At 42.0% G+C, this 27,198-nt stretch overlaps 1 protein-coding gene across 8 annotated transcripts in view; it reads left to right on the forward strand.

The window, feature by feature from the left end:
* Window positions 1-27,198, forward strand: part of LOC142759603 (PH and SEC7 domain-containing protein 3-like) — a 683,786-nt gene that overhangs the window by 620,576 nt on the left and 36,012 nt on the right. For all 8 annotated transcript variants that reach the window (XM_075861948.1, XM_075861956.1, XM_075861962.1 and 5 more), the window contains 3 exons: window positions 11,544-11,701; window positions 14,406-14,550; window positions 17,052-17,195. In XM_075861948.1, coding sequence (XP_075718063.1) covers window positions 11,544-11,701; window positions 14,406-14,550; window positions 17,052-17,195 — 447 coding nt within the window. The remainder of the gene's footprint in view (window positions 1-11,543; window positions 11,702-14,405; window positions 14,551-17,051; window positions 17,196-27,198) is intronic.

The following is a 27,198-nucleotide window of genomic DNA, read 5'->3' on the forward strand; positions in this document are numbered from 1 at the left end:
CTCCTACTACTGTAGAATGACCCCTTAAAAGACCACAGTATTTAAAAAGTTTGTAGGGTATCGCAGAATCACTTTTTTTTTTTTGTAACATATTATTGCTCAGTTACCTGTCTTTAAAGGGGTACTCTCATGAGAAAATGTATCATTACGTGCTGGCCGTTTAAATGAATAGCTGTCCAAATACGGCCTGTTCACATCCGTGTTCGGGTTCCGTTCATCTGTTCTGATCAACCTTTTCATCATTGGAACTGCTGAACGGAAAGCCGAATGGAAATGATCGCTTCCGTTTGTGTTACCATTGATTTCAATCAGAATGCTTCCGTTTCAGTTTGTTTGTTTCTGTTTCACAAAGTTAGTTTTTTTCACGGAAAAAATAGTGCTGTCGACTACGCTATGGTTTCCGTAAAAAAAAACGGAAACTTTACGGAACAGAAACAAACTGAAACTGAAGTATTACCATTGAAATCAATGGTAATGCAAACAGAAGCAATAGTTTCCGTTCGGCTTTCCGTACATCAAACGCTGATGTGAACAGGCAATTAGGTTAGATTTACACATTGCGTATATGTTGCAGATTTTGATGCAGATTTTTTAACCAAAGCCAGCAGTGGATCCAGGAGGAAAATTATACGTTTTCCTTTTATATTTCCCATTTCTTTTAAAACCACTTCTGGCTTTGGCTCAAAAATCTGCATCAAAATCTACAACAAAATCTGCAATAAATATGTTATATTTGAATCCAGTCTTAGGCCTCATGCACACGACAGGGCAGTATTTACGGTCAGTAAATTCTGCACGGATGGGCCATGGAGTGTCATCCGCATTTGCGGACCGTGCTCACAGTAATAAGTATAGGAGCACGGTCCGTAAATACAAAAAATAGGACGTGTCCTATTTTTGTGGGTCATTTCTATGGCCCAGACACCCACCCGTAAATATACAGGAAGTTGTCTGTGGACTATAGAAATTAATGGGTCAGTATTTTATCCGCAATTACGGTCGTGTGCATGAGGCCTTAATGGCGCTTTCTATAAGCCCCAACTTGAAACTCAACAAAACAAAAACTGCACGATTTCAAATAATTTTTTAACCCCATGCAAACCAAAGGACTTTAGGGCACATCTGAAATGCCCAAGCTTACCTCACTAAAATAATATCACTTTGTCTTATAAAATCTTCTGTAACAAACTAAGAATGACATCTCTCCACAGTGCAAATATTTCTATCATACTTCATTAATCCAACTGCTCACGTCTTGTTTAATTTTTCATAAGGTGCGAAAATAATTAAAATATGTGTCCATAGTTCCTTTATCTAGGGGTTAAATGACATTGCCGTTGTCTCGTCTTAGGCTACTACTAGTGACACCGCCACATGACTTATTCTGCTACGACCAACTGGTTTTGTCAAAAACGGTCAATGAATTAGAATGTAACCGTTTCACATTGGAGTCCATCTCTTGACCCCCTCATCTGTGTGCCTATGAGCCTCCTTAGCTTTCAGGCCCAGAGACAGTACCTGTTTATCCAGACTGCCCCATCTTGATATTTGTTCTCGTTGTAAGGACCGTGAGGAAACCTACAACTGCATGGGCCTCTTTAAGATGTACACCTATAAATAGGGTGTGCAATTGCTTAGTACTCTCCTAAGTAAATTCTTTCTACACTGAAGTGTTCTTCCTGAATGGCAGTAGAAGCTGGAGAACATCATGAAAGCAGCACTAGATGATCATGCAGTGGTTTTGTTCTGCATGAGTTAACTCCTCGGAGCAGTGAAGTAGTGGGATGAACTAGAGATTCAAGTTTTGCCCATTTGACTTAACATGTCATTACAGAGAGATTGGTATTGGTAGGGTTTCTCCATGCCACTTTCTATGCTGCAATTATCATACTACATTCCGGCCTACAAGCAAACTATAGATCAGTTGGGTGCAACCTGTTTTCTTTTTCTAGCTGAAGAGAAAACCAATGGAAAAATTGTAGATTTTTGTCAGTTTCTAGTGTGACCTTTAAATAAAGCACATTATGAAGTTGGCGTTTTTAACATCGAATTCATTCTATTTAAATGAGTTTGATGCAAATTAATAAGTACACGCTTTGTAGTGGCTGCCATTTCCCTTACAAGGTTACTGTGATTATTTCTGTCAGGTCGAAACACTGATCTTTTTTTGTAATTCTTTCTGTAAAATCGTTTTGCAAGGATCATATGCAGATATTGACAACTAGTAGGAATACATATTTTTATGCTACCAGAAAGCTTAACATACTTTTAGATATGCCTAGCATGTAAGACTTTCCTATCTTTCTAGCTCGTAATAGTGGAGATACTGATATTGGTAGTGTACGAGTTGAACACCTATTTGATGACAAAAGTTAAGCTACTGCACGAAAAGTGAAGGAGTTGCCCATGCCAGTCAGCAAGTTGCAGCTGTACAGTGGAGAAAGTGAATTTAATTTCAGTCTCTGCTCCCTGGTGATTACTACTGTTTAAAGAGGCTCTGTCACCAGATTTTCAAACCCCTATCTCGTATTGCAGCAGATCGGCGCTGCAATGTAGATAACAGTAACGTTTTTGTTTTTTTTCAAAAACGAGCATTTTTGGACAAGTTATGACCATTTTTATATTTATGCAAATGAGCCTTTCTTGAGTACAACTGGGCGTGTTTAAAGTTAAGTCCAAGTGGGCGTGTATTGTGTGTGTACAACTGGGCGTTTTTACTTGTTTTACTAGCTGGGCGTTGTGAATGGAAGTGTATGATGCTGACGAATCAGCATCATCCACTTCTCTTCACAACGCCCAGCTTCTGGCAGTGCACAGACACACAGCGTGTTCTCGAGAGATCACGCTGTGATTTCACTTCCTGCCCCAGGTCCTGCATCGTGTCGGACGAGCGAGGACACATCGGCACCAGGTGACAGAGGCTACAGTTGATTCTGCAGCAGCATCGGCGTTTGCAGGTAAGTCGATGTAGCCTCTGTCGCCTGGTGCCGATGTGTCCTCGCTCGTCCGACACGATGCAGGACCTGGGCCAGGAAGTGACATCAAAGCGTGATCTCTCGAGAACACGCTGTGTGTCTGTGCACTGCCAGAAGCTGGGTGTTAACGAAGAGAAGTGGATGATGCTGATTCGTCAGCATCATACACTTCCATTCACAATGCCCAGCTAGTAAAACAAGTAAAAACGCCCAGATGTACACACACAAGACACGCCCACTTGGACTTAACTTTAAACACGCCCAGTTGTACTTAAGAAAGGCTCATTTGCATAAATATAAAAATGGTCATAACTTGGCCAAAAATGCTTGTTTTTGAAAAAAAACGTTACTGTTATCTACATTGCAGTGCCGATCTGCTGCAATATGAGATAGGGGTTTGAAAATCTGGTGACAGAGCCTCTTTACACTCACTTCCTCGGGTACACATGCCAGGACCAGTTTCATAGGACGCTAGTAAACCTAATCAATAAAGAGTTGGGCAATAGGCTAGTTTCCTAGGTCACAGAATTGGCACAGACACCTTGAAGTTAATATGGCCTACCTGCGGGTCATCATTTGAATCTGTCAATATGTAACACTCAGCTGGTCTGTGTTATATTAAGTGACATCACAACATTTACAGTAAACTTGCCTAGGCACATAGTTCCTTTAGTCCACTCCTGCTATATTCTTGGACTCTAAGGGTATGTGCACACACACTATTTACGTCCGTAATTGACGGACGTAAATCGGCCGCAAGTCCCGGACCGAACACAGTGCAGGGAGCCGGGCTCCTAGCATCATACTTATGTACGATGCTAGGAGTCCCTGTCTCGCTGCAGGACACCTGTCCCGTACTGAAAACATGATTACAGTACGGGACAGTTGTCCTGCAGCGAGGCAGGGACTCCTAGCATCGTACATAACTATGATGCTAGGAGCCCGGCTCCCTGCACTGTGTTCGGTCCGGGACTTGCGGCCGAAATACGTCCATCAATTACGGACGTAATTAGTGTGTGTGCACATACCCTAAGGGGAAATGTATAATGCAATTTGCGCCAGTTTTCTGGCGGAAAAAAAATTACAGATTTTGCCGAATGCCTGTTTTGCAACTATTTACGTAGAAATTGGTGTGAATTATAGCGGAAATTTATGCCAGTTCCTGGCTGGCGTAGATCTCTGTTTATGGCGCACGGACAGCCAAAGATGCATCATTGTATTTGTTTTATTAAGAGGCTTGCGCTTCTTTCTAAATTTAGCCCATCTTACTCCAGCATATGAAGTGCCAGTCTTAGTACATTCCCTCCTGAGTCTCTGGGGGAAACTACTGCCCCTTTCTATTTAGTATTAGCCACTTTGATCCCTGTTGACAAAACAAAACAAAAAATTTTTTTGTTCTCATATCCCATCATGGTTTATGAACACCACCAGGCAGCATAAGAGATATTTCATTTGTGTCCACTTACAAATTTTAGTAGAAAAATAACTAGACGTATCTATCAGTGAAAGATGAAAAATAAAAAACATCAGAATTAAAATGGGCAAGCTCAATGTATTGAAGAAGACAATTTGAGGTACTTTTGTCACATTGAGGCAAGACTGTACATTTTGCTCTTCCTATGCTATTACTTGGTATTTTTGTGTTTTTAAAGGTTTTAACCCCTTAAGGACACAGCCTATTTTGGCCTTGTGGACACAGACGATTTTTGCAAATCTGACACGTCACTTTATGTGGTAATAACTCCGGAATGCTTTTGCCTATCCAAGCGATTCTGAGATTGTTTTCTCGTGACATGTTGTACTTTATGATACAGAAAAAATTTAGTCGTTAAATTCAATATTTATTTGTAAAAAACACCAAAATTTAGAGAAAATCTGCATTTTTCTAAATTGTAATGTATCTGCTTGTAAAACAGATCGTAATACCACACAAAATATTTACTAAACATTTCCCATATGTCTACTTTATGTTTGCATCGTTTTTTTAACGTGCTTTTATTTTTCTATGACCTCACAAGGCTTAGAACTTTAGCTGCAATTTCTCGCATTTTCAAGAAAATTTGAAAAGGCTATTTTTTCAGGGACCAGTTCAGTTCTGAAGTGGCTTTGAGGGCCTTATATATTAGAAACCCCCTATAAAACACCCCATTTTAAAAGCTGCACCCCTCAAAGTATTCAAAACCACATTCAGATTTTTTTTTTAACCCTTTAGGAGGTGAAATTTACAAATTTCAATTTTTTTTTTACTAAATTCATTTGTAATACAGTTTTTTTCTGTAACACAGAAGGTTTTACCCAAGAAATGCAACTCAATATTTACTGAAACACAGGCCTCAGAAGCAAAGGAGCACCTGGTGGATTTTGGGGCCTCTATTTTATTAGAATATATTTTAGGCACCATGTCAGGTTTGAAGAGGTCTTGTGGTGCCAAAACAGTGGAAACCCCCCAAAAGTGACCCCATTTTGGAAACTACACCCCTCAAGGAATTTTTCAAGAGGTATAGTTAGCATTTTTAGCCCACAGGTTTTTTGCTAAATTTATTGGAACTGGTCTGTGAAAATGAAAATCTACTTTTTTTCTGAAAAAACATACGATGTTTTAGATTTTACAAGGAATAAAGGAGAAAAAGCACCCCAACATTTGTAAAGCAATTTCTCCCGATTACGGCAATACCCCATATGTGGTACTAAACTGCTGTTTGGACCCACGGCAGGGCTCAGAAGGGAACGAGGGCCATTTGGATTTTGGAGCGCAGATTTTGCTGCATTGGTTTTCGGTGCCATGTCGTGTTTGCAAAGCCCTGGAGGGACCATAACAGTGGAAACTCCCCAAAAGTGACCCCATTTTGGAAACTACACCCCTCAAGGAATTTTTCTAGGGGTGTAGTGTGCATTTTGACCCTACACGGTTTTTGCTGAATTTATGGGAATTATGCCGTGAAATTGAAAATCTAAATTTTTTTCTAATGTAGTTTTAGCTCAGATTTTTTCATTTTTACAACAGATAAAGGAGAAAAAACACCCCAATATTTGTAAAGCAAACTCTTCTGAGCACAGCAATACCCTATATGTGGTAATAAACTGCTGTTTGGACACATGGCGGAAGTTAGAAAGGACGGAGCACCATTTGACTTTTGGAGCTCACGTTTTGCTGGAATGGTTTGCGGCCCCATGTCACATTTGCAAAGCCACTGAGGGGCCAAAATAGTGCAAACCCGGCAAAAGTGACCCCATTTGGGAAACTGTACCCCTCGTGGAATTTATCTAGCGGTATAGTGAGCATTTTGACCCAACAGTTTTTTTGCTGAATTATTGGGATTATGCAGTGAAAATTTAAATCTACATTCTTTCCACTAAAATGTTGAATTGTTTTCATTTTCACAAGGAATAAAGGAGAAAAAGCGCCCCAACAATTGTAAAGCAATTTCTCCCGAGTACGGCAATACCCCATATGTGGTTATAAACTGCTGCTTGGATACACCGCAGGGCTCAGAATGGCAGGAGTGCTACTTGGCATGTAGATTTTGGTTGATTGTTTTTTGGGCGCCATGTCGCATTTGCAGAGCCCCTGAAGTACCCGTACAGTAGAAACCCCTGAGAAGTGACTCCATTTTGGAAACTTTACCCCTCAGGGTAATCATCTAGGGGTGTACTGAGCATTTTGATTCCACAGGTGTTTCATAGATTGTTTTAGAATGAGGCAGTGAAAATGAAAAAAAAAAATTTTTCCCAAAAATATGTAGTTTTGCACCCAATTTTTTTTCCCACAAGGGGTAATAGGAGAAAAAACAACACATAATTTGTTACCCAATTTCTCCCGAGTACGGCAATACCCCATGTGTGGCCCTAAACTGCTGTTTGGGCACATGACAGAGCTCAAAATGGAAGGAGTGCCATGTGGCTTTTAGAGCACAGATTTTGCTGGACTGGTGTAGGGGCGCCATGTCGCATTTGCAGAGCGTTCTTAGGTACCAGAGTAGAGTGTAAAACCCTGAGAAGTGACCCCATTTTGTAAACTACACCCCTCAAGGCATTTATCATTTGCCTGGACATATGACAGGGCTTAGGAGTGACAGGCGCATGTGAGACCTATTTTGGTGATTTTCGCAGCATTAGCCCACAACGGCAGGGCTCTGAGGTCAAATAGTAAAACAAACCCCCAAGTAGTGACCCCCATTTTGGAAACTGCACCCCTCAAGGCATTTTGACCACACAGGTTTTTTTTTTCTATTAGACATGAATGCTCAGTGGATGGTGCAAAGTGAAAATTTCCACAGGTATGTGCCATTTTAGTGCACAATATTTTGTGCCCAGTTCGTGCCACTGAAGACAAATACCTCAAACTGTTAAGCGGGTTCTCCCGGGAATGGCGATGCCATATATGTGGACGTACACTGCTACTTGGGCACGCTGCAGGGCGCGCCATTTGGCTTTTGGAGCGTGGATTTTGCTCGCTAGTTGTTTTTGTTTGGGGTTCTGCTGGTATTTCAGTTATGATGTGGGGGCATATGTAAGCTGTGCGGAGAACATCAGGGGTATAATAAGAGAGTATAATAATGGGGTAAATAAATAATTATCCACAGATATGTGGCCGGTGTCACACTGATAAATGGCGCCCGATCTTATCCGCTTTTGGACACTTTGCACATTTTGCATCGCCATATTCTGAGAGCCAAAACGTCTTTATTTTTTCTCCACCAGAGCCGTGTGAGGGCTTATTTGTTGTGGGACAATCTGTAGATTTCATTGGTACCATTTTGGGGTACATGCGATTTTTTTGATCACTTTGTATTTAATTTTTTTGGCAAGCAAGGTGACCAAAAACCTGCAATTCTGATGTTTTTTATTATTTATTTTTTTCGGCGTTCGCCATGCGCTATGAATGACAACTTTACGTTATTCTGCGGGTCGGTACGATTACGGTGATACCAGATGTATATAGTTTTTCTTATGCTTTGAAGCGTCTGCACGATAAAATCACTTTTGTTTCAAATAATTTATTTTTGGTTTCACCATATTCTGAGAGCCATAACTTTTTTATTTTTCCGTCAAAAAAGCGGTGGGAGAGCTTGTTTTTTGCGGCACGGGCTGCGTTTTTTAATGGTATAATTTTGGGGTACATGCAACTTTTAGATCCCTTTTTTTATTCTGTTTTGTGAGGGGTAGCGACTAACAAACAGCGATTCTGGAATAGTTTTTTATTACATTTTTTTACGGTGTTCACCGTACGGCTAAAATAGCATGATATTTTTATAGTTGGGGTCGTTACGGACGCGGGGATACCACATATGTGTTGTTTTTTTTTTTATGTTTTTGGGTTTTTCCTATAATAAAAGACTTCTTATAGGAAAAAAGGCTGTTATAGTGTTTTTTTAACATGAAACTTATTTTTTTTTTACAACATTTTTATTAACTTGTTTTAACTTTTTTTTTTTTGTCCCACTAGGGAACTTGAAGGCATGAAGCCCTGATCGCTATTCTAATACACTGCACTACCTACATAGTGCAGTGTATTAGAGCTGTCAGCTATTCACTGACAGCAAGCCTATTAGGCTTCGCCTCCCGGCGGGGCCTAATAGCCTTCCGTACTAGGAAGCGATTGTTAGGCTATGGTTGCCAAAGCAACCATCGGAACACCCGCGGGTGCCGATGGTTGTCATTAGCAACCATAGGGTACGATCTAATCACGTAGATGCAGCGATAGCTGCATCTAAGGGGTTAATCGGCAGGATCGGAGCCTTGCTCCGGTCCTGGCCGTTAGGGCACGATGTCAGCTGTGACAAACAGCTGACACCCGCGCCCGTGGCAACCATCGTGGTTGCCGACAGGCTACAAGACACTTCGATGCATCGATCACGTTGATCGATGCATCAAAGGGGTTAATCGGCCGGATCGGAGCCTAGCTCCGGTCCTGGCCGTTGCAGAGGGGTGTCGGACAGCTGATTCCCGGCGGTGATAGCTGTGATTGGTGACTGACCAATCACAGCGATCGCCGGCAGGAGACCGCTGTGAATAGTCCCCTGCTGTCTTACTGTGCCGGTCAACTGTCATAAACAGTTGACGGCACAGTTCTGTCACCTTGTCCTTTGACAGGGTGACAGAAATTAGCCAGGACGCGCCGGTACGTCCCTGTGCCTTAAAGCACTTCAATGCAGGACGTACCGGTACGTCCTGGTGCGCTAAGGGGTTAAAGTTAACATTTCTTTTAGTAAGAGCTGTCTTTTAGATGTCATTTCACTCACATGTCAGCTTCATCACATACAATCCGTTTTTGCCTCCTTCATCTTTTGCATTGGAGCCGAGTTTTAATGTGTTCTGGGAACAGGGGCAGGTTGATAAGTATTGTGTGACTGTTGACGCAACAACTGAGCCAAAATATATTAGACTGAAATTTGTAATGGGTATATCAATCGATACCCGCCCTTCAGTGATTTATCCAGTTTCAAATAATTTTTTATCGCTATATCGAGAGAGGAATTAGACACAGAGACGCTGCTGATATGCTCATAATACTCCTCTGAGGTTTATTGCCAAACTCAATTACAATAATATCATTCAAAAGGGGTGTAGGCTTGAGGTTAACCAATCAGAGGCAATGTGGCAATATTTCTAATTCAGCCAATTCCAGACATACAATACATTTCAGATGCATTATTATAATTCTTCATACATCAGGGTTTGCAGGCGACCTATCTCTCTTGGCAAGAATATAATAGATTGTTCTTTTAAGATGGGGGAGACATGCTCACATGCATATGTGAATGTGTCTCCCTCTCCTATCTCATTCCCTCCCTGTTCCTTCTTTCCAAGCCTCGTATGGGAACCAAGGTCAAAGATAAACATACAAACTTGTCTCAAAGGAGCATTGACTTTCTTATTCATTACAAAAGAAACAAGATGAAGACTCCAGACAAGATGGCTGCTGCACAAAATGAAATTATTGAAACATTATTTTAATCACATTCACAGTGACAGAGAAACACCTTGGACTGTAAAATGTGTAAAATACTTACCAAACTTTTAATCCCAAAGCATAAGTTGCTTTGTATAAAAGACTGTTTGTACATTTGAGAGTCAGGGGCAGATCTAACATTTATTAAGAACGGGACATTTATTGACTTCTGCATTCAGAGCAATGGTGAAGAACCCCCCTACACGTGAGGAAAGGGTGACTGTAGTGATGTCTGCCACGATGATCACTTTTACCCAGTGGAATAGCTATCGGTTGTGTAGAGGTAGCAGTCGACCCCAAAGCCCCCCTGCCACAGAAGAAGACACCTGTAGTATAATTGGCACATAGTAGTTGAGGCGCTGTTACAGATTTTGCTTTGGGGCCTAGAATCTTTAAGTTACATCTTCTTTTACCTCAAAGTCCTCCAATATAAACTCCTGAAATATAAATAAAGACTTTCACACTTAACAGTGTAGGATTTACATTCATTGCTTAGCAACAAATGGGCAAAACTAGAGTAATATATATATTTTTTAGTAACCCTAGTTTCTAAGTAACCCTAGTTTCAGAAAAATTGCAAATAAAATTGATGTTGGCCTTTAAGGAAGAGCCCTTAAAATATCTTTAGAAAAAAACAAAACATAACTGTGTAGGTGGGTACTCGTTATTATAAAGCCCTCTAAAAATCCTTTCAATACAAGGACTCTGGGGATTTAATTGAAAAGACCGTGCTACAAAATATTGATCCATCAGTGTGACAGACCAAACAAAATAAAGCCTTTTCTGTAGGTGAAGTGTCACTACTGTAAAGGACAAAGTAAACATAGTCCATAAATCATTGACATTTTTATTAAATCTCCTCACCTGTATTAGCTTCTGGACTGCAAGGTGAATATATGTATTTCAATATCAGCAGTTTCTTTTCACAAGCATGGTTAAAATACCAAATAGAATGTTCACAGAAGATCTCATGGTCTGAAGCCTCTAAATGAGTGTGGCCAAATTGTCAGCATTCAGTTTGGTGAACGGACATGTATAACATTAGAACACATTACATTACCTATGTATTCATACAGAACAGTCCCGTAATATGTTAGGGAATTTAGGAATGTTGATATAAACTGTTACGATACATATGAACCATATAGAGGATAGGTGTGCGCTCAGCGAATATTTCAATGTACTGGGTGATATTACTTGATACAGTGGTTTACGATTTATAGGCATACCAGTAGTATAATAAGATATTTTAAAGATCATTGGTTCCAATACAATGTACAATGTTGCTATGTTTCCTGCACTTTATCATTCATGTAGGTACATCGGGAATTATTTTGGAAACATCCTGATCTGCTTTAAAGGGCAACTAAAAACTTTTAACATATCATAGTGACATGTCAGAAGTTTTATTCGGGGGCAGTCCGAGCACGGAGACCCCACCGATAGCTAAAACAAAGCTGCAGAAGCGCTCTGGTGAGCGATGTGCAGCCTAATTTTTAATGAAAGTCTATGAGTCTGTAATCCGCTCACTCAGCTTTGTCACATTGACGTGTCAAAAGTTTTTTAAAGGTTTAGTTACCCTTTAAGCAAACTCTTTGCTTGTTTTTGACACGTAGGATGAATATAAACCAGAAAAAGCGTTGTCCGAAGATGATTTAAAAAATGCTGTAAGTGTACATCATGCTCTGGCCTCAAAGGCAACAGACTATGAGAAGAGACCCAATGTCCTCAAGCTGAAAACCGCAGACTGGAGAGTTTTTCTTTTCCAAGCACAGTAAGTGTATTATTATTCAAATGCTCTGTAATAAATCTAGCATGCATTTGCCCTACTTATTTATGTATTTCCGTGAAATCTCAATGTAGAAGACTAAATTAAAATATCTCTTAGAAAAGCGATGCATGACTTTCTTTAGGAGCACAGTATTAAGGTGAGAAATTTTGAAAAAATTAAGGATATGTCCACTTGTTGTCCAAATATTTATTTGAAGGATCACTAAACTTAGGAATGAATAATAAAGAAAGAAAAAAAAATGCTCACTGTGTTCGCAGGATTTTATGCGTGTTCTTGTAACAAATCATTTTCTTGAAATCCCAGAGAAGTCCGCTGCAAATTCCCTCCTGATCCCTTCCCTTCAATTTCATATGACTGTGGGGCAGGGCTTAGTATGCCTGGTCTGCAATAACAGGCAGAGCATTGGGGAAGGGCACGCGAGACAGGAAAGGTCTGAGCTTAGTTTTGATTGCATATGAGACATAATAGAATGAAAGGAGAATAGGAGAATGAGAGGAATTGCTTGTGATTTTTTTTTTTTATATTTTATACATTTAGTATTCATTTAAGATCCTGTACCTGCAGTCAAGCTTCATTTTCGTTTTTCTTGCGCCAATCAACCTATGAGCTGAACAGCTGAATCATATCTGACAGTCTGATTGCTAGTGACATTCTGCCTTACAACCTTAGTATTTTAAGGTGGTTGTCTGACAGAATGTCCCTAGTAACTTGAATGTCTCAGTCTCAGTTAAGGCTATGTTCACACGGGGTATTTTGCCGAGTTTTTTGACGCGGAAACCGCGTCGCAAAACTCGGCAGAAACGGCCCGAGAACGCCTCCCATTGATTTCAATGGGAGGCGTCGGCGTCTTTTTCCCGCGAGCAGTAAAACTGCCTCGCGGGAAAAAGAAGCGACATGCCCTATCTTCGGGCGCTTCCGCCTCTGACCTCCCATTGACTTCAATGGGAGGCAGGAGAAAGTGTATTTCTCGCTGTTTTATGCCCGCGGCGCTCAATGGCCGCGGGCGAAAAACGGCGCGATAATTGCCGCGAAAATCGGCGTGCAGGGAGAGGAATATCTGCCTCAAAGTTCCAAACGGAATTTTGAGGCAGATATTCCTCCCCCAAAATACTCTGTGTGAACATAGTTACTCTGGTCTTCCTCTCAAGGCAGGATTGTAACTGAAATGAGGGCAAGGAATGGGAAAGGAGGCTTGACTGGTCTTAAACCATGCCATTCTTCAGGTTACTGTTGCATTAGCCTATCTAAGTTAGGTGGACCCTTTGTGTCAGACACACAGGACTCACTCTCAGCCGAGCCATCAGTTCAACTGAACTGACGGAATCTTCTGAGAACTATACAGCTGCTATGTATATATCGTAAAAATATATATTTTTAAGTCATCTAGAAAATTGCTTAAAGATACAAAACGCATTGATTGTAGACGTATCCTTATATAATTTAATAGACACTGTCAAGGACACCCTCCCAATTTTTCTACAACAGTAGCATAATACATTCCCCCTGCTGTATAGAGTACATATACTCTGTGTAATGTCTCAATTTGCGCAAAAAATACATTTCTGTCACTCTTTAACGTAGGCATGGCATTATGGGAGGGGGCGGGGTCTTCTCTGGCACAATAAATTCACTATAATTTATGCCAGAATCAAAAGTAAATTTATAGTGGAAATCGACTCCAGCTCATATCTGGCATAGATTTCCCTTTCCAGAGATGTGCCTAATTTATTAACCCGTTAATGACCAATAGCACCGATGCAAAACACTGATCCTATCAAAGGATATGTTTATATATCAAGGGTCTAAAACCACAAACATGGCACCTATAGGGGAAATGTGTGCTAAACCCATATAGAGTAAAAAATACATACATTTTATTGGTATACATTAAAAACTGATACAAGTAATAAAAAAGACCGTACAGATAACATAAAAATTTATTGTTCCTCTATAGGTGCCACCGTTAATGACCAGGACTATTTTGCCCTTCTTAAACACCAGTCTTAATAAATTTCTCAAAAAGAGACAACTTATTTGGGAAGCATACCTGAAGGAAGCATTTTACTTGGATTGTTATATATTGTACTATGAGGCAGCTGCAAAACACAAAAAAAGATGTTTGAAGTTTGGTTCAAGATTTGGGGCAAAATACTGGTGCATTTTGTAAGAATTGTTTCCTATAAATGGGAGCTCTTCTGCATGCAATAAACAGAAGCTGTTTCATATTGTGCTGCCATTTTATACCGGGTATAGAGCAGGCTTTAGTTTAAAATACACAGCAGGGACTTAAAGGCAGTATCTCATTGTGTGAATGGGATTTAATTAGTCTTCATTGAAAATTTTGGAATGTACATTATGTAGATGTAAACATTTTTATCAAATGCTCTGTCTGGCCCAGGTTTTACACTGTAAGTGGGGGAGGGGGTGGTTTTTCCGCCATGTTTACACTGCTAGTACAGTTGACCCCCAGATTCCTTCAATGCTTGGAAGTATTACTGTTAATCTAGTATGTTCATCTAAAGGCGACATCAATATCCATTACAGGTAAATCAGTAATGACATAGAGGTTTTTTCTTATTTTAAACCGTATTGATGAAAATTACCAAGTAGCACATTTTTCAAGTTAAAGTTAGTATCAGTTCTGAGGTGATGGCCAAATACTATGCTAAGCATTTTTCTCTTATAGGAGCACAGAAGAGATGGAGTCATGGATCAACAAAATTAATTGTGTGGCTGCGGTGTTTTCTGCTCCACCGTTTCCAGCTGCTATAGGATCCCAGAAGAAATTTAGCCGTCCCTTACTGCCCGCTACCACTACCAAGCTGTCTAAGGTTTGTGATTTAACCCATGCCTGTGGCATAGATTGCTAGGTGATAATGACATGCTCTTCACCGCTTCATTTAGCAATTTATTTCAGGATTGAATCAATTTTTCAGCTTTCAAATATTACTCCTGAAGACATTTTGAGTAACAGTTCAGGACCGCTTTAGAAGACAGAAATTGTAACTGTATCACAGCTGTGGTTTCGTTATCTATCCAAATTGATAATATATATTAATATATTCCCAAATAAGGAATACGTTAATTTAAAAAAGGGATACATATCTAATACAAGTTTTATTATTAAAATGAAATGATGTTCTTGTTTTTTAATTTGCCGCATAATTTGCATTATAATCTCCATACAAAATAGATAGACGTACAATGGTGGGACCCTATATTGTTTGTTGACCATCTACTTTGAAAACTGGTTTTAGTGAATTTTGAAACAAACAATTCTGATGCTTTTTAGTACAGTGATTTGATAAAGATGGCAACTGAACCTGCTATTGCAGAGATCTGTTTTAGGTTTTATTAGCTAAATATCCACTTAAGAGCCAAACATATACTCCTGTAGCAGTACATGTGTTATACATGGCATATAGCATGATATTAACAGATTCTACTTGCTTTAGCAGAAAAGAGGGGCATCTGGGTCAGGTTCACATTATCTGGATAACTTAATTGCTCGGAGAGTCAAGATGGTGGTGGAAACGCCTACAATAAATAGGTCACAGGGTGCCTCAGGGCTATGACCCCCAGCGATCATCTGTAAGACCTCCTTTAGATCATGTTTCTGTCCTATGTTTATTTGGTATACGTATGTTTTTATTTAAAGGAACAGTGTCATGGCAAATAATTTTTTTTATATGTTAAAGATGTTAGTGCTTTAATAAAAACGTTTTTATTCATTTGTGTGTTTGTGTTTTACTTTTTCTTATTTTTACACTTTTTCTTCCCTATGGGGGCTGCCATTTTTTGTTCCATTTCTGTGTGTGTCGATTAACGACACACACAGACATGGAGTACGGCAGCCACAGTCCCATAGGGACTGTGAACGGCTCCCGTCCCATTCACGTCCGTGTACGGCGTCTGTGTGGGAACTGCGCATGCGCCGCTCCCACACAGTCCTATTCGAAATTGGCGCCGTCCGGCGCCATTTTCCTGTGGACCGGAAGTCGCGGCCGGACTGTAATATTACTACTTCCGGTCGCGGCTTCCGGACTTGTGCACATGGAACAGCGGCAGCAAAGGGAGCGGACGGGCCGGAGGGAGCCGCGGCGGCAGGAGCAGGTAAGACATTTCAATGTATGTTAGTGTTTGTGTGTGTTTACTACTGTATGTAAACCTACTACACTGTGGGTTACCTCAAAAAATGGCGACACACAGTGTAGGAGGTTAAACCTTTCAAACCCCTCGTTTATCCCGGCACTAGCCAGGATAAAGGAGGGGGGGATGCTGAGAGCTCACTAGAGCGAGGGCTTTTAACCCAATGTTGCAATGCTGCAATTTTGGGAACTAGCTCCATCTAGTGACCAAAAATGGGTAGTATTATAAATTAGAATTAATTTATAATATTTCCTGACTATTTCCTGACTCGTGAAAAAAATAAAAAAAATTTGAACCATGTTTAATCACCCACACACTAAATGTTTAATTTTTAAAAAAAAAACATGTTTTTCGGGGAACACCATGCCTTTAAGGATGGAATAGCAAAGATCCTGAGAAATCCCGCAAATTTTTTTTATACTGCACAATAGTATATTTTTTTTTACATGGGAGCCTATGTTTGACGGATGCCACTGTATGGCATTCCTCACAGGCTTACCTTAAACGAATATGTTGGGAAGCTCCAGTTATATGGACAGTTATGTCACTAAAGCTTCCTGCACAGGGCCGCAGGAAGCACCGCCGTTCTCAAGAAGCGCTCTCTCTGGGACATTCGGTCCTGGGACGCTGCTATATATGGACAGAGACGTCAGAAGCCTCCCCAGGGCTGGTGTCCCCGGATAGAGCTGACCTGATGCTCTGCTCAGGGATACATACAGTGAGATACGTTGCAGCCTTCCGTCTGAGGTATATTTCATGAGTCCTCCCGACATATACCTCTGACGGTAGGCAATTAAAGCTTTGTGAAGGGGGCCTGGTCCATGACTGAAGCAAGCAGTAATTCTTTCGTTTTCCCTCAGTGCCACCACAGGGGAAAAAAGCATTACACAGTTCTCATTTAAATCAATGGGCAGTCCATGTAATGCATGGACGTACTAGGTCCTCCAGACCTTGAGAGGTTCTATGTCGCTACTTTCGATGGCTAAGAGATGATTTTCTTTATCCACATTTCATTTCCCTTATGCCTCTGGATGTACCACAAATTTCAAATTCTTTTTACCCTGGAAAGTACGAATCAAAAGTACTTTATTACTCCAGTAACTGCTATATCTTGTTTTTTTTAACACCTTTTCATTGAAATATGTACTGATGCATTAAAATAACTGAGATCATTTACTTTCAGGATGAACAGCTGAAATCACATGAAACAAAACTCAAACAAATCTCCACTGAACTGGCTGAGCATCGCTCATATCCACCCGACAAGAAGGTAAAGGCCAAGGAGATAGATGAATATAAGATGAAAGATCACTACCTGGAGTTTGAGGTATGTCTTGTGTTAAAAAATAAAGTAAAATAAATTAATAATTAAAAAGATCCCTGATGTCACCCTATGTTGTATTCCAGGAGGTTTTAAACTATAGTTTATTTTTGAAAAACTGCCACTAATGTATTAGGAGAGAGCTTAAACACCATTTTTCTCCCAATTTTTTATTACTGTAAATGATTCACTGGAAAAGCTCAGGTTAAGCACAAGAAAGAAGCTACCCTGTTTGGCCATCAGTTCATAATAACCAGTTTCTGCTGGTACACGTACAGAATACAGGCTGTTGTAAACAGCACATTGACTATCTGTCAGCAGAATAACAGATTGGGAGCTTTAACCTCTTCTGGCTGCAGCCATTTTTTTTTTTATGAAATCTTTGTTTTATTGAAAATATACGACAAGATATACAACAGAAAAGCATCCGTACACAGATCACGGGAAACCGCAGAAAAAATCTCTCGGCACGCAGGCCAAAGTTCTGTTCAATAATGACCATGCAGGATGAGAAACAATAAACAATAAAGTAGAAACGTTAGTAACAATAAACTGGGTACCCATGTCATAACGTGAGAAAAAATGAGATAAGATAGAGATACAGAGAGAGAAAACCGATGTCATGCAAGGTTTGAGAGGGAAGGAGTAGTATTAGGGTCTCCCCATGTGGAGGGGGTCTGTACAATCCTAAGAGGAACTACTCTAGTCACCCCCCATAGATCCTAAGGGGTAAGGGGAAGCTCAGGTTGGGAGGGGATGAGAGGCACGAAAAGTCAACCACGGAATCCACACCTTCAGATAGCCCTCATGTTTTCTGAGTTTCCAGCTCAAGAGCTCCTCCATCCTGCCAATAGAGTCCATCTTATCTAACCACTCACGGAAAGTCGGGGGTGCGGTCGATTTCCAGTGGAGTGGAATCAGTAGTTTAGCCACTGTAATCATTTGAGTTATCAGATCATTACGCTTCGGGCGGAAATTTTGAGATGGAGCCCATAGGAGAACCAGAGGAGCCCCGAGGGGGAGCGTTTGTTTCGTAACTTTCTGAATTGTGTCAGACACCTTATCCCAAAAGGGCTTGATCGAGGGGCAGTCCCACCAGATATGTGATATGTTACCCACGCCAGCATTACATCTCCAACACTGGTTGGATGGAATCAGATTGATTTTGTACAAAAAATCTGGAGTTCTGTACCACCTGGTTGTGGTTTTAAAGGAGTTCTCCTGAATTTTAACGCATCTAGAGAAGCCAAATACGACTTTAGAATAAAAGACGTATCTTCCCTACTGAAGGTAACTTCCAGTTCCTTCTCCCAGGCCAGAAGAAAACTAGGTTTGGCAGGAGAGCCATCTAAAACCAGGCCAGAGTATATTTTAGAGACTAGGCCCTTAGGAAGAGCAGGTAGTAGCAAATATGTCTCCAACCAGAAGGGTTCTGAGATATCCGGAAACATCTTCAGGAAGAGGTTGCTTGTTTCTTTGAAACCTAAGGAGTGTAAGAAAGGGTTGGGCGGGTGGGTATCTGTAGGCAAAAGGGATTGTAAGGCGGGAACTTGCCCATCTCCAAAAGTATCAACTACAGTATTGTATTTTAAAGAAGACCAGAAGGTATCAGGGTCAGCTGTGCAATTAGTGAGTATCGGGAGTAGGTGGAGAGGTGTAAGCGGTAGTGTTTTTTTCATCGGAGTGCAGTCGCAGAAAAATTTCTGAGATACTAAAACGGTGCCTTTAATTGTAGGGCTTATGGAGTTTGTAGTCCCGTTTTTAAAAAAGGGCACCATAGTCGAGCTTGTAAACCTGGAGAAAGCAGAGCTCTTTCGGGGACATGTCCCTGGTCCTGTTCAAGGAAACCCACCTACCAAGGTGTATGGCTTTATAATAGGTTAGAATGTCCGGAAGGCCCATACCCCCGGAGCTGGGTTTGAAAATCAGGTGTCGTGGCTTTTTAGAGTTCCAGAGAAATTTGGAGAATAGAGATTTGATGGAGTTAAAGAAAGTATTAGGTAGGTAAATGGGCATGGTTTGAAGCACGTATAGGATTTGAGGGAGAATGTAAGTCTTCAGGTAGTTTTTCCTGCCCACCCAGGATCGGAAGGGGATCCGCAGGGAATGTAACTGGGTTTTAATCTTGTTTAGTAAGGGGACGAAATTGGCAGCATAGAGTTGGGAGGATTTTTTAGTAAGCGTAACGCCCAGATATTTGATGCTATGTTGCGGCCATTGGAACGGTGCCAGTTGTTGTACGTCGCATATATCCGCCAGCGGCGCTGAAACATTAAGGACTTCTGACTTGGAGTAATTAATTTTGAAGTTTGACACATAACCGAAGGAGTTAAAAGCTTGCAGTATTAAGGGGAATGCTTGCTTAGGGTTAGTGACCAGCAGCAGGAGGTCATCTGCAAAAGCAGCTGTCTTGTGGTTGTGGTTCCCCAGTTGTATGCCTGAGATATCAGTAGTCTGTATGAGTTTCTGAATGAGTGTTTCTAAGGTGAGGATGAATAAGGCTGGGGAGAGGGGGCAGCCCTGTCTTGTTCCGTTATTTATGCTAAAGGCGGGTGAGATTGTGCCGTTCAAGCGTAAGTTAGCCTTGGGTGTAGTGTATAGAGAGAAAACTGCAGATATAAACTTGTCAGGAAAACCAAATTTATGTAGAGTGGCAAGCATAAAGGACCACCTGACCCTATCAAAAGCCTTCTCGGCATCGGTCCCTAGTAAGACTAAAGGGATCCCCTTCTGTGTGGCATGATGAATTATATTAAGAAGTCTGGTGGTGTTATGCTTGCCTTCTCTCTCGGGCACAAACCCCACTTGTTCGGGGTTGATCAAGCGGGAGAGGAGAGGATTGAGTCTGTTGGCCAGAAGTTTTGCCCACCATTTGAGATCCGTGTTAAGGAGGGAGATGGGTCGATAGCTTCCACATTCTGCACTATCTTTACCCTCTTTATGTAACAGGGTAATATGTGCTTCCAAAGCCTGCGGAGGTAGAGTAGAGCCCTCCAAAAGACTATTGCATACAGTAAGGAATTTGGGTAACAATACCTGTTTACATTTTTTATAGTAGCTAATGGGGAAGCCATCAGGTCCAGGACTTTTACCATCGGGTATGGATGAGAGAACTTTGGACAGTTCGTCTAATGTAAAGGGCTGAGTGAGAGCGTCTCTATCTATGTCCGTGAGGGAGGGGAGATTTATATGTTGGAGAAATTGTTCAGTGAGAGTGTGCGAGTCCGAAGGTTCGGGTAAGTTGTATAGGGATGTACCGTATTGCAAGAACTCCCTTGTTATATCTCCAATATCAGAAGATAGAGAACCTGAGGGGGTCTTGATCTCCTTGATAAAGGATTGTTCTGTACGTTTTTTAAGAAGTTTGGTCATGACTATGGAGCCTCTATCCCCGTGCGCATAAAATTTGAAAGAGCTACGCTGATAAATTTTAGCTGACTTAATATTAAGTAAATCCTTCAACTTCTTCCGTAAGTCACTCAAATTCCCCTGTATCTCAAGCGCTTGTGAGCGTTTACCCACTCTCTCAAGAGCAGAAATCTGCGAGAGTATGGAGTTGAGCTCCTTCTCTCTTTGTTTTTTTAAATAAGCACCAAGGGCAATGAGCTCCCCTCTGATGAAGGCTTTGTGCGTTTCCCACACAATTGGCGTTGAGATATCAGGAGTTTCGTTTCTCTGAAAGAAGTCGACAAGATGGGCAGACAGGGAGGTTACATTGCGGGGATCATCCAAAAGGGTTTCATTCAAGGACCAAGTCCACGCCCTGGGGGGCAGGTTTTCCATGTTGAGGTTAAGAGAAATGGGGGCGTGGTCAGATAGGGTTATCGAGCCTATGCGAGGGACAGTCGCCATAGGCCGATGTCTACTAGAAATAAAGAGATAATCGATCCTATGGTGGGTCCCATGGGCATGGGAATAAAAGGAGTAATCTTTAGTAGTGGGAAAATGAAGTCGCCAGACATCTATCAGGTTCAGGTGTTGGAGGCAGCTTCTAATTCTTTTGAGGGAGGAATGCGCAATGGGTGGCCTGGCGGAGGACGTATCTAGCAGGGGATCTAGTGAAACATTAAAATCTCCCCCCACCACCAAAAGTCCCTCTGCAAATTCTTTAAATAACTTTAATGTTTTAATAAACCATTGAGGCTGTCCCTGATTAGGAGCATATAAATTAGCAAAGGAGATGGGTGAGCCAGCAAGAGTTCCCTTAATGAAAAGGAATCTACCTTCTGTGTCAGATTTAGACACTGAGTGGATGTAGGGTACATTCTTCTTAAAAGCTATGCTAACCCCTTTGGAGGAGGAGGAAGGATGAGTGCTATGAAACCATGTTGTGTAATGGTAGTGTGAGAGAGTGGGTAACTTTTGGGGTTTAAAGTGGGTTTCCTGTAAAAGAATGACATCAGCCCTCTCCTTTTTCAGGAGCGCTAAAATTTGACTCCTTTTCCTGGGGTCATTCAGGCCTTTGGTGTTGAGGGAGGTTATACAAATATCTGAACTAGTCATAGATAAGCATAAGTGGTGGAGACAGAGGGATAGCGCCACCAGGTGACCAAGTGACATAGTGGTGAGAAAGAAACAGTTGGAGGACAGCAAATAGAGGCATCACATTCTTATATGGAGGTTTCAGTATCTCAGCGGGTACAAAAAACATCTCTAAAATTGGGAGATACAGGGTTAAAACTGGTATCACAAAACAAAATGATATAACAAAACAAAAGCCTGGAGATAGGCAAAGTATGTACCATAATAACAGTACATTTCAGATCGACAAACCAAAATAGTAGGTTTGAGATAGTGCTATGCAATGATAACATTCAAAATAACATTAAAGCATGTAGTGGTCTAATATTATAAAGCGATCTGGAGAGGGCGTGAACCCGTAGAATGCATATAACGAGGTTACAAAAAAGTGGCGGTGCGTAACTGCGTATATAAGGAAACAAGAGCCTTAATATGAAAAAGGATATGTGGAGCCGCTGGTGCCCCCTGAGATCCAGGGGTTCAAGTAGTGTCCATGGAGACTCTGCCAGGCGCCGATTTTCCAGATCTTTTACGATTCCTGGTCATCTTATGTGGATTGGCGGTTTCCCAGGGCGTGTGAGGGGGCAACGGCGGCAGATCGGACAGATTTTGAACCGCAGCCCAGTCCGGAACTTCCAGGTCAGGAATTCTCAAGGCCACCAGTGCGACCTCCAGGTCCGCATGTTTACGAACCATGAATCTTTTACCTTCAATCATGAAGGAGATGCCGAAGGGGAAAAGCCATCTGTATGCAATATTGTTGCGCCGGAGGGACTCCGTGAAGGGTTTCGGAATTTGGCGTTTGGATAACGTGGCTCTTGACAGATCTTGGTAGACAGAAACCCTCGAACCCTCCCACAAGAGGGAATCACAAAGTCTCGAATGCTTCAAGATGTCATCTCGGACCTTTGAGCTAAAAAGGCGGCAAATAACGTCGCGTGGAGGCTCTTGGGGCTTAGGTTTGGCTCGCAGAGCCCTGTGAAGCCTTTCCATGCTGATTTCGTCCCGGTAGTTATCGCCAAGTATTTGAACGAAAATTTGCTTGATCGAGGTATACCAGGATTCGTCCGGAATCGATTCAGATACACCCTTCAAGCGCAAGTTATTACGGCGCCCTCTGTTATTTTGGTCTTCCAGCCAGTCCATGCTCGAGTTCAGGTGGGTCTGGCAGGCGAGAAAAGAGGACGTGGAAGCTTCAGCGTGATGGATGAGGTGGGCTTGAGTAGACTCCAGCTGCTCAACTCTTTTGCCAATCTGGCGGACTTCTTGTTTGATGTCACCTAGCTCTTTGACGACCGGTTCTAGTGCCTTGTTCAGAACCCTGCTAATAAAGGATCTGGAGACGGGCAAGTCCCTGGTAGGTTCGGTATCATCCATGTCACTGTCAGCATCTGCTACGGGCGCAGCCTGGGCCTTAGCAGACATGTCTTTCTCGTGTCCAGTGGTAGTGGAGAGGTGATCCCTGACGTTTGAGGGTTGAGGCTTTTTAACGAAGTTATCCAGACTAGTGGCTTTAGACTGTACAGTAACGTCTCTTGCTTTTCGTTGCCCAATCTTGACCATCATACAAGCAGTTAGGTATGCGGGTAAGTAGAATCAGGTAGTTAGACCATGTGTAAGGTTATGGAGATTTCATTGCTGATGGTAAAGCTTTTGGATGTCGATCCGAGAAGAGTGGCCAAGTTAATGCAACATAGATACGGAAGTTTGTCCCCCACCCAAGAGGTGCAAATCTGTGGGCAAGAGGTCTTCCTCAGAAATTAGAGCCAGGCTCGTCCATATAGTAGTATGGTGACAATAGCAATATGGTTCAAGATGGCAATGTGCTGGGGAACTGCGGGGATATTCCGGTGTAATATAGGTGGAGTAGGGTGCAGGTGCGTAGGATGCCCCTTGTGTTTCCCGGTCTGGCCCAGGGTTGGGAGTCAAGGACCTGATCTGTGTGGGCACGCTGGCTACAGCAGCTGGTTCCCCCAGCCAGGTGCAGGGTGTTAGTAGGCCGGTATAATGGTGTTTGGGTTGATTCTGGCCCCCTCTCCCTCTCACCTCCAGGTCAGTTCAGCCACAGGTGCACAGGATTCCCCCTGTGAGGCCTCCAGCGAGGTGTCCGGTATCTGGGGACTGGGGAGGTCTCGTCCGCGAGCGGGGAGGCCCAAAATCGAGGCCGTGGCTTCTCCTCCCGCGGTAGGCCGCAAGTCCAGAGGCGGGACACGGCCAGAACAAAGGCGGTAGAGCAGCCCTCTCTGTGCCCCCACACCAGGACGAGGGCGGAGGGCCGACAGGCAGACCAAGGGGAGCTCCGGTGAGTGTGTCGGGCGAGGGCCTCTGATGTGCGGCCGCCGCGCTTATAGTAATCGAGGCCGCGGCTTCACTCGCGCCGCTAGGCCGCAAGATGTCCGGCGGCCTAGTGAGGCCGGAAAGGTCTCAAACTGAGCGTGGCCGTTCGGGGGGAGAGATGTTCCTACCGGAGAGTTGCTGGCAGCGAGCAGTGGAACGGAATCACCGATCTGCACTCGGCGGAGTCAGGAGCTCTGCAGGGATGCGTCCGCTCCGGTCCACGGCAAGCCACGCCCCCCCCGGCTGCAGCCATTTTTCATTCATTCCTACCCGCCTTCCAACAGCCAGAACTTTTACATTTTTCTGTTGACCTATCTACATGAGGGCTTGGTTTTTGCAGGACGAGTTGTAGTTTTGAATGGCATAATTTAATGTACCATATAATGCACTGTGAAACGTTTAAAAATTATTATGTGGACTGAAATGGAAAAAACAATTCCTTCAAAACCCAATAGTTCGGTGTGCGGTAAAAATGATATGTTATATCTATTTTGCGGGTCAATACGATTACGACGATACAAAATTTATATCGTTTTATTTATGTTTTAGTACATTTACAAAATGAAAACTTTGTTTTGTGTTGCTATATACTGAGAAGCATAGCTTTTATCTTCTATCGATTTTTGCAGGGCGAGCCATAGTTTTTATTAATAACTTTTTTGGCGTACATGCGACTACTTAAGTACTTGTGGCGTATTGGCGCAGGCTCATCCCGCTCCCCCCCCCATCCCTCCTTATTATGACATACATGTTGTATGGTCCAAAAAGAGACAAGGCAGCACATCCAAAACAAAGGGAACTTTATTCACCCATGCAATGTTTTAGCTCAACAGAGCCTTTCTCATGCATGCGCATGGGTAACTAAAATGTATTTTGGCTTTGTCACTTTTGGATCACACAGTAGGGCACTTTGGATCAAGTCCTGTTCAGACTTAAACCCATCTATTTTCATAAATCCAGTGCTGTGATATTTTTGATTTTGTATACATGTTGTATGGGGCTCACTTGAATGGTGCTGAACTGCAATACTTTACACAGATTGGCACTGTTGGTGCAGTTCTCTGATATATAAGTGTAGGCTTACCTTTAAGTGAAAATGGCATTAATCTTTTCTTTAATTATACAATATGTTCACATATTGTTTTATGGTACTATATGGCTGGAATGTGTCTCTTTAAAACCAGGGCTATAAAGTACTTTAATTTTAAATAGATAAATAATAATGATTTCTACAGATGCTCAGTCTGACAATATGACATACAGTATTCTTGTACTTACTGAAAGCCTAATTAGCGAATTATTTGGTGTGAACATAACTATTCATGTTCCATGATCATTTAATTAGTATATAAATAAATGCTGTTTAAAAGATCTGTCAATGTATTATTCATTTTATTCATGGTGTGTCAAACATCAGCGTTCTGAATAAAGGAGTCTTAGAGACGGATGTAGCCATCTTTATCTTGACTCTATTAACTTGCTGCAGCGTGATATCATACAACAAAAGCCATTGAAAAAGTCAAGATAAGGAATCTAGCCACTGTTTATTTGATGCGATAAATGTCAAGGTAAAGACGGCTACATCTGTAAAGTGTGCGATAGGCTGTCTGAACACATATCACTCAGTGTTGTCATGGGTAAAAAGGGCGATTTATCAGAGTTGCAAAAAGAGATTATTATTGGCTCTTGGGCCAAAGGTGGCAATATTTCGCAAACAGCGCAGTTTGTGAACGTACTGCTGTGGTGGGTGAAAGTGCAACGTGAGTGGACAAATAGCAGCATTGGGAATAACCGACATGGAAACTGCGGAGCACCACGTGCCATTGATGTGAGAGGTGAACGTCGGCTACGAAGGTGCGCGAGGGCCTAACGACGCGCTACAGTGGAGCAGCTCGCCATGAAAATCGATCAGGGGGCTACCAGACGTGCGTCTAAAACAGATCAGCGAACCCTACTGCGTATGGGGCTCCGAAGAAGACGGATGGTCACTGCTCCTATGCTAAAATAAAGGTGCATCGGAAAAATAGGCTTAAATTTGCGGAATTGGATTACCGATGATTGGCAAAGGCTTTCCTTCTCCGATGAGTCATGTTTTCTGCTTCATCGAATGGATGGACGTTGGAGTGTCAGGCGAGAAACATCAGAGAACAAACACCCTGCAACCATTCCTGGAAGAACACAAGCTGGTGGCGGCAGCGTTATGGTCTGGGGAATTTTTTTCATGGCATCATGGATATTAGCTGGTGGTCATAAAAATGTGACTCGACTGTATATATATACACACACACACACACACATATATATATATATATGTATATATTGTGACAGACCACGTGGACAGGTTGTGGATGGGGTCTATATTTCCCCAAGATTTCTGTCTTCTACTATCTGAAAATAACCAGGGAATAAAATCAGCAGAGAATGTGGTTCTCCCTCTGCAATAGGTTTTGTCTAAAACCTGGAAAAGGGCCTGGTTGTTGGAGTGAGGAGAGATGGGTGGGTCCCCGCTCCATCCACACAGTCCTGGTCTTGGGCTGTCTAGCTATTAGTCAGGGGTCAGGTGTGATAGCCCTTTAAAAAGGCTGCAGTTCAGTCACACTCTCTCTCAGCCTGGGGAGAGGAGCTTGTGAGAGCAAACTGACTGCATTCATAACAGGTTGTATGGTCTGCATGGTTTATGGTGCCAGGCATTAGGCCTGCACTGTGTTAGTTAGCATACCTGACTGTATAGTTAGTGCCGGACAGACATAGAGTTTTCTTTTATTTGTTTTCTTTTTATATCATGTACAACCTGTAAATAAAACTGGCTGAGGCCAGTAGTACCACATCTTTGCTGTGCGGACTGAAATTTACTGGCGTGTTTGATACCGAGTGCCCGCCTACCCCAGGAGACGACTGTCCTGCTACCTAATTCCCTTACAATATATATATATATATATATATATATATATATATATATATATATATATATATATATACACACACACACACTAACGCTCGTCTGCCCGATAATCGTCCTGTGTAAAAAACACTTAAAGGCATGGTGTTGCCCTAAAAACATGTTTTTTTTAAAAAAAATTAAACATTTAGTGTGTGGGTGATTAAACATTGTTCAAATTTTTTATTTTTTTTGCACGAGTCCAGGAAATAT

Source organism: Rhinoderma darwinii, chromosome 1 (genome assembly GCF_050947455.1).
Source record: "Rhinoderma darwinii isolate aRhiDar2 chromosome 1, aRhiDar2.hap1, whole genome shotgun sequence".
Classification (NCBI taxonomy): domain Eukaryota; kingdom Metazoa; phylum Chordata; class Amphibia; order Anura; family Rhinodermatidae; genus Rhinoderma; species Rhinoderma darwinii.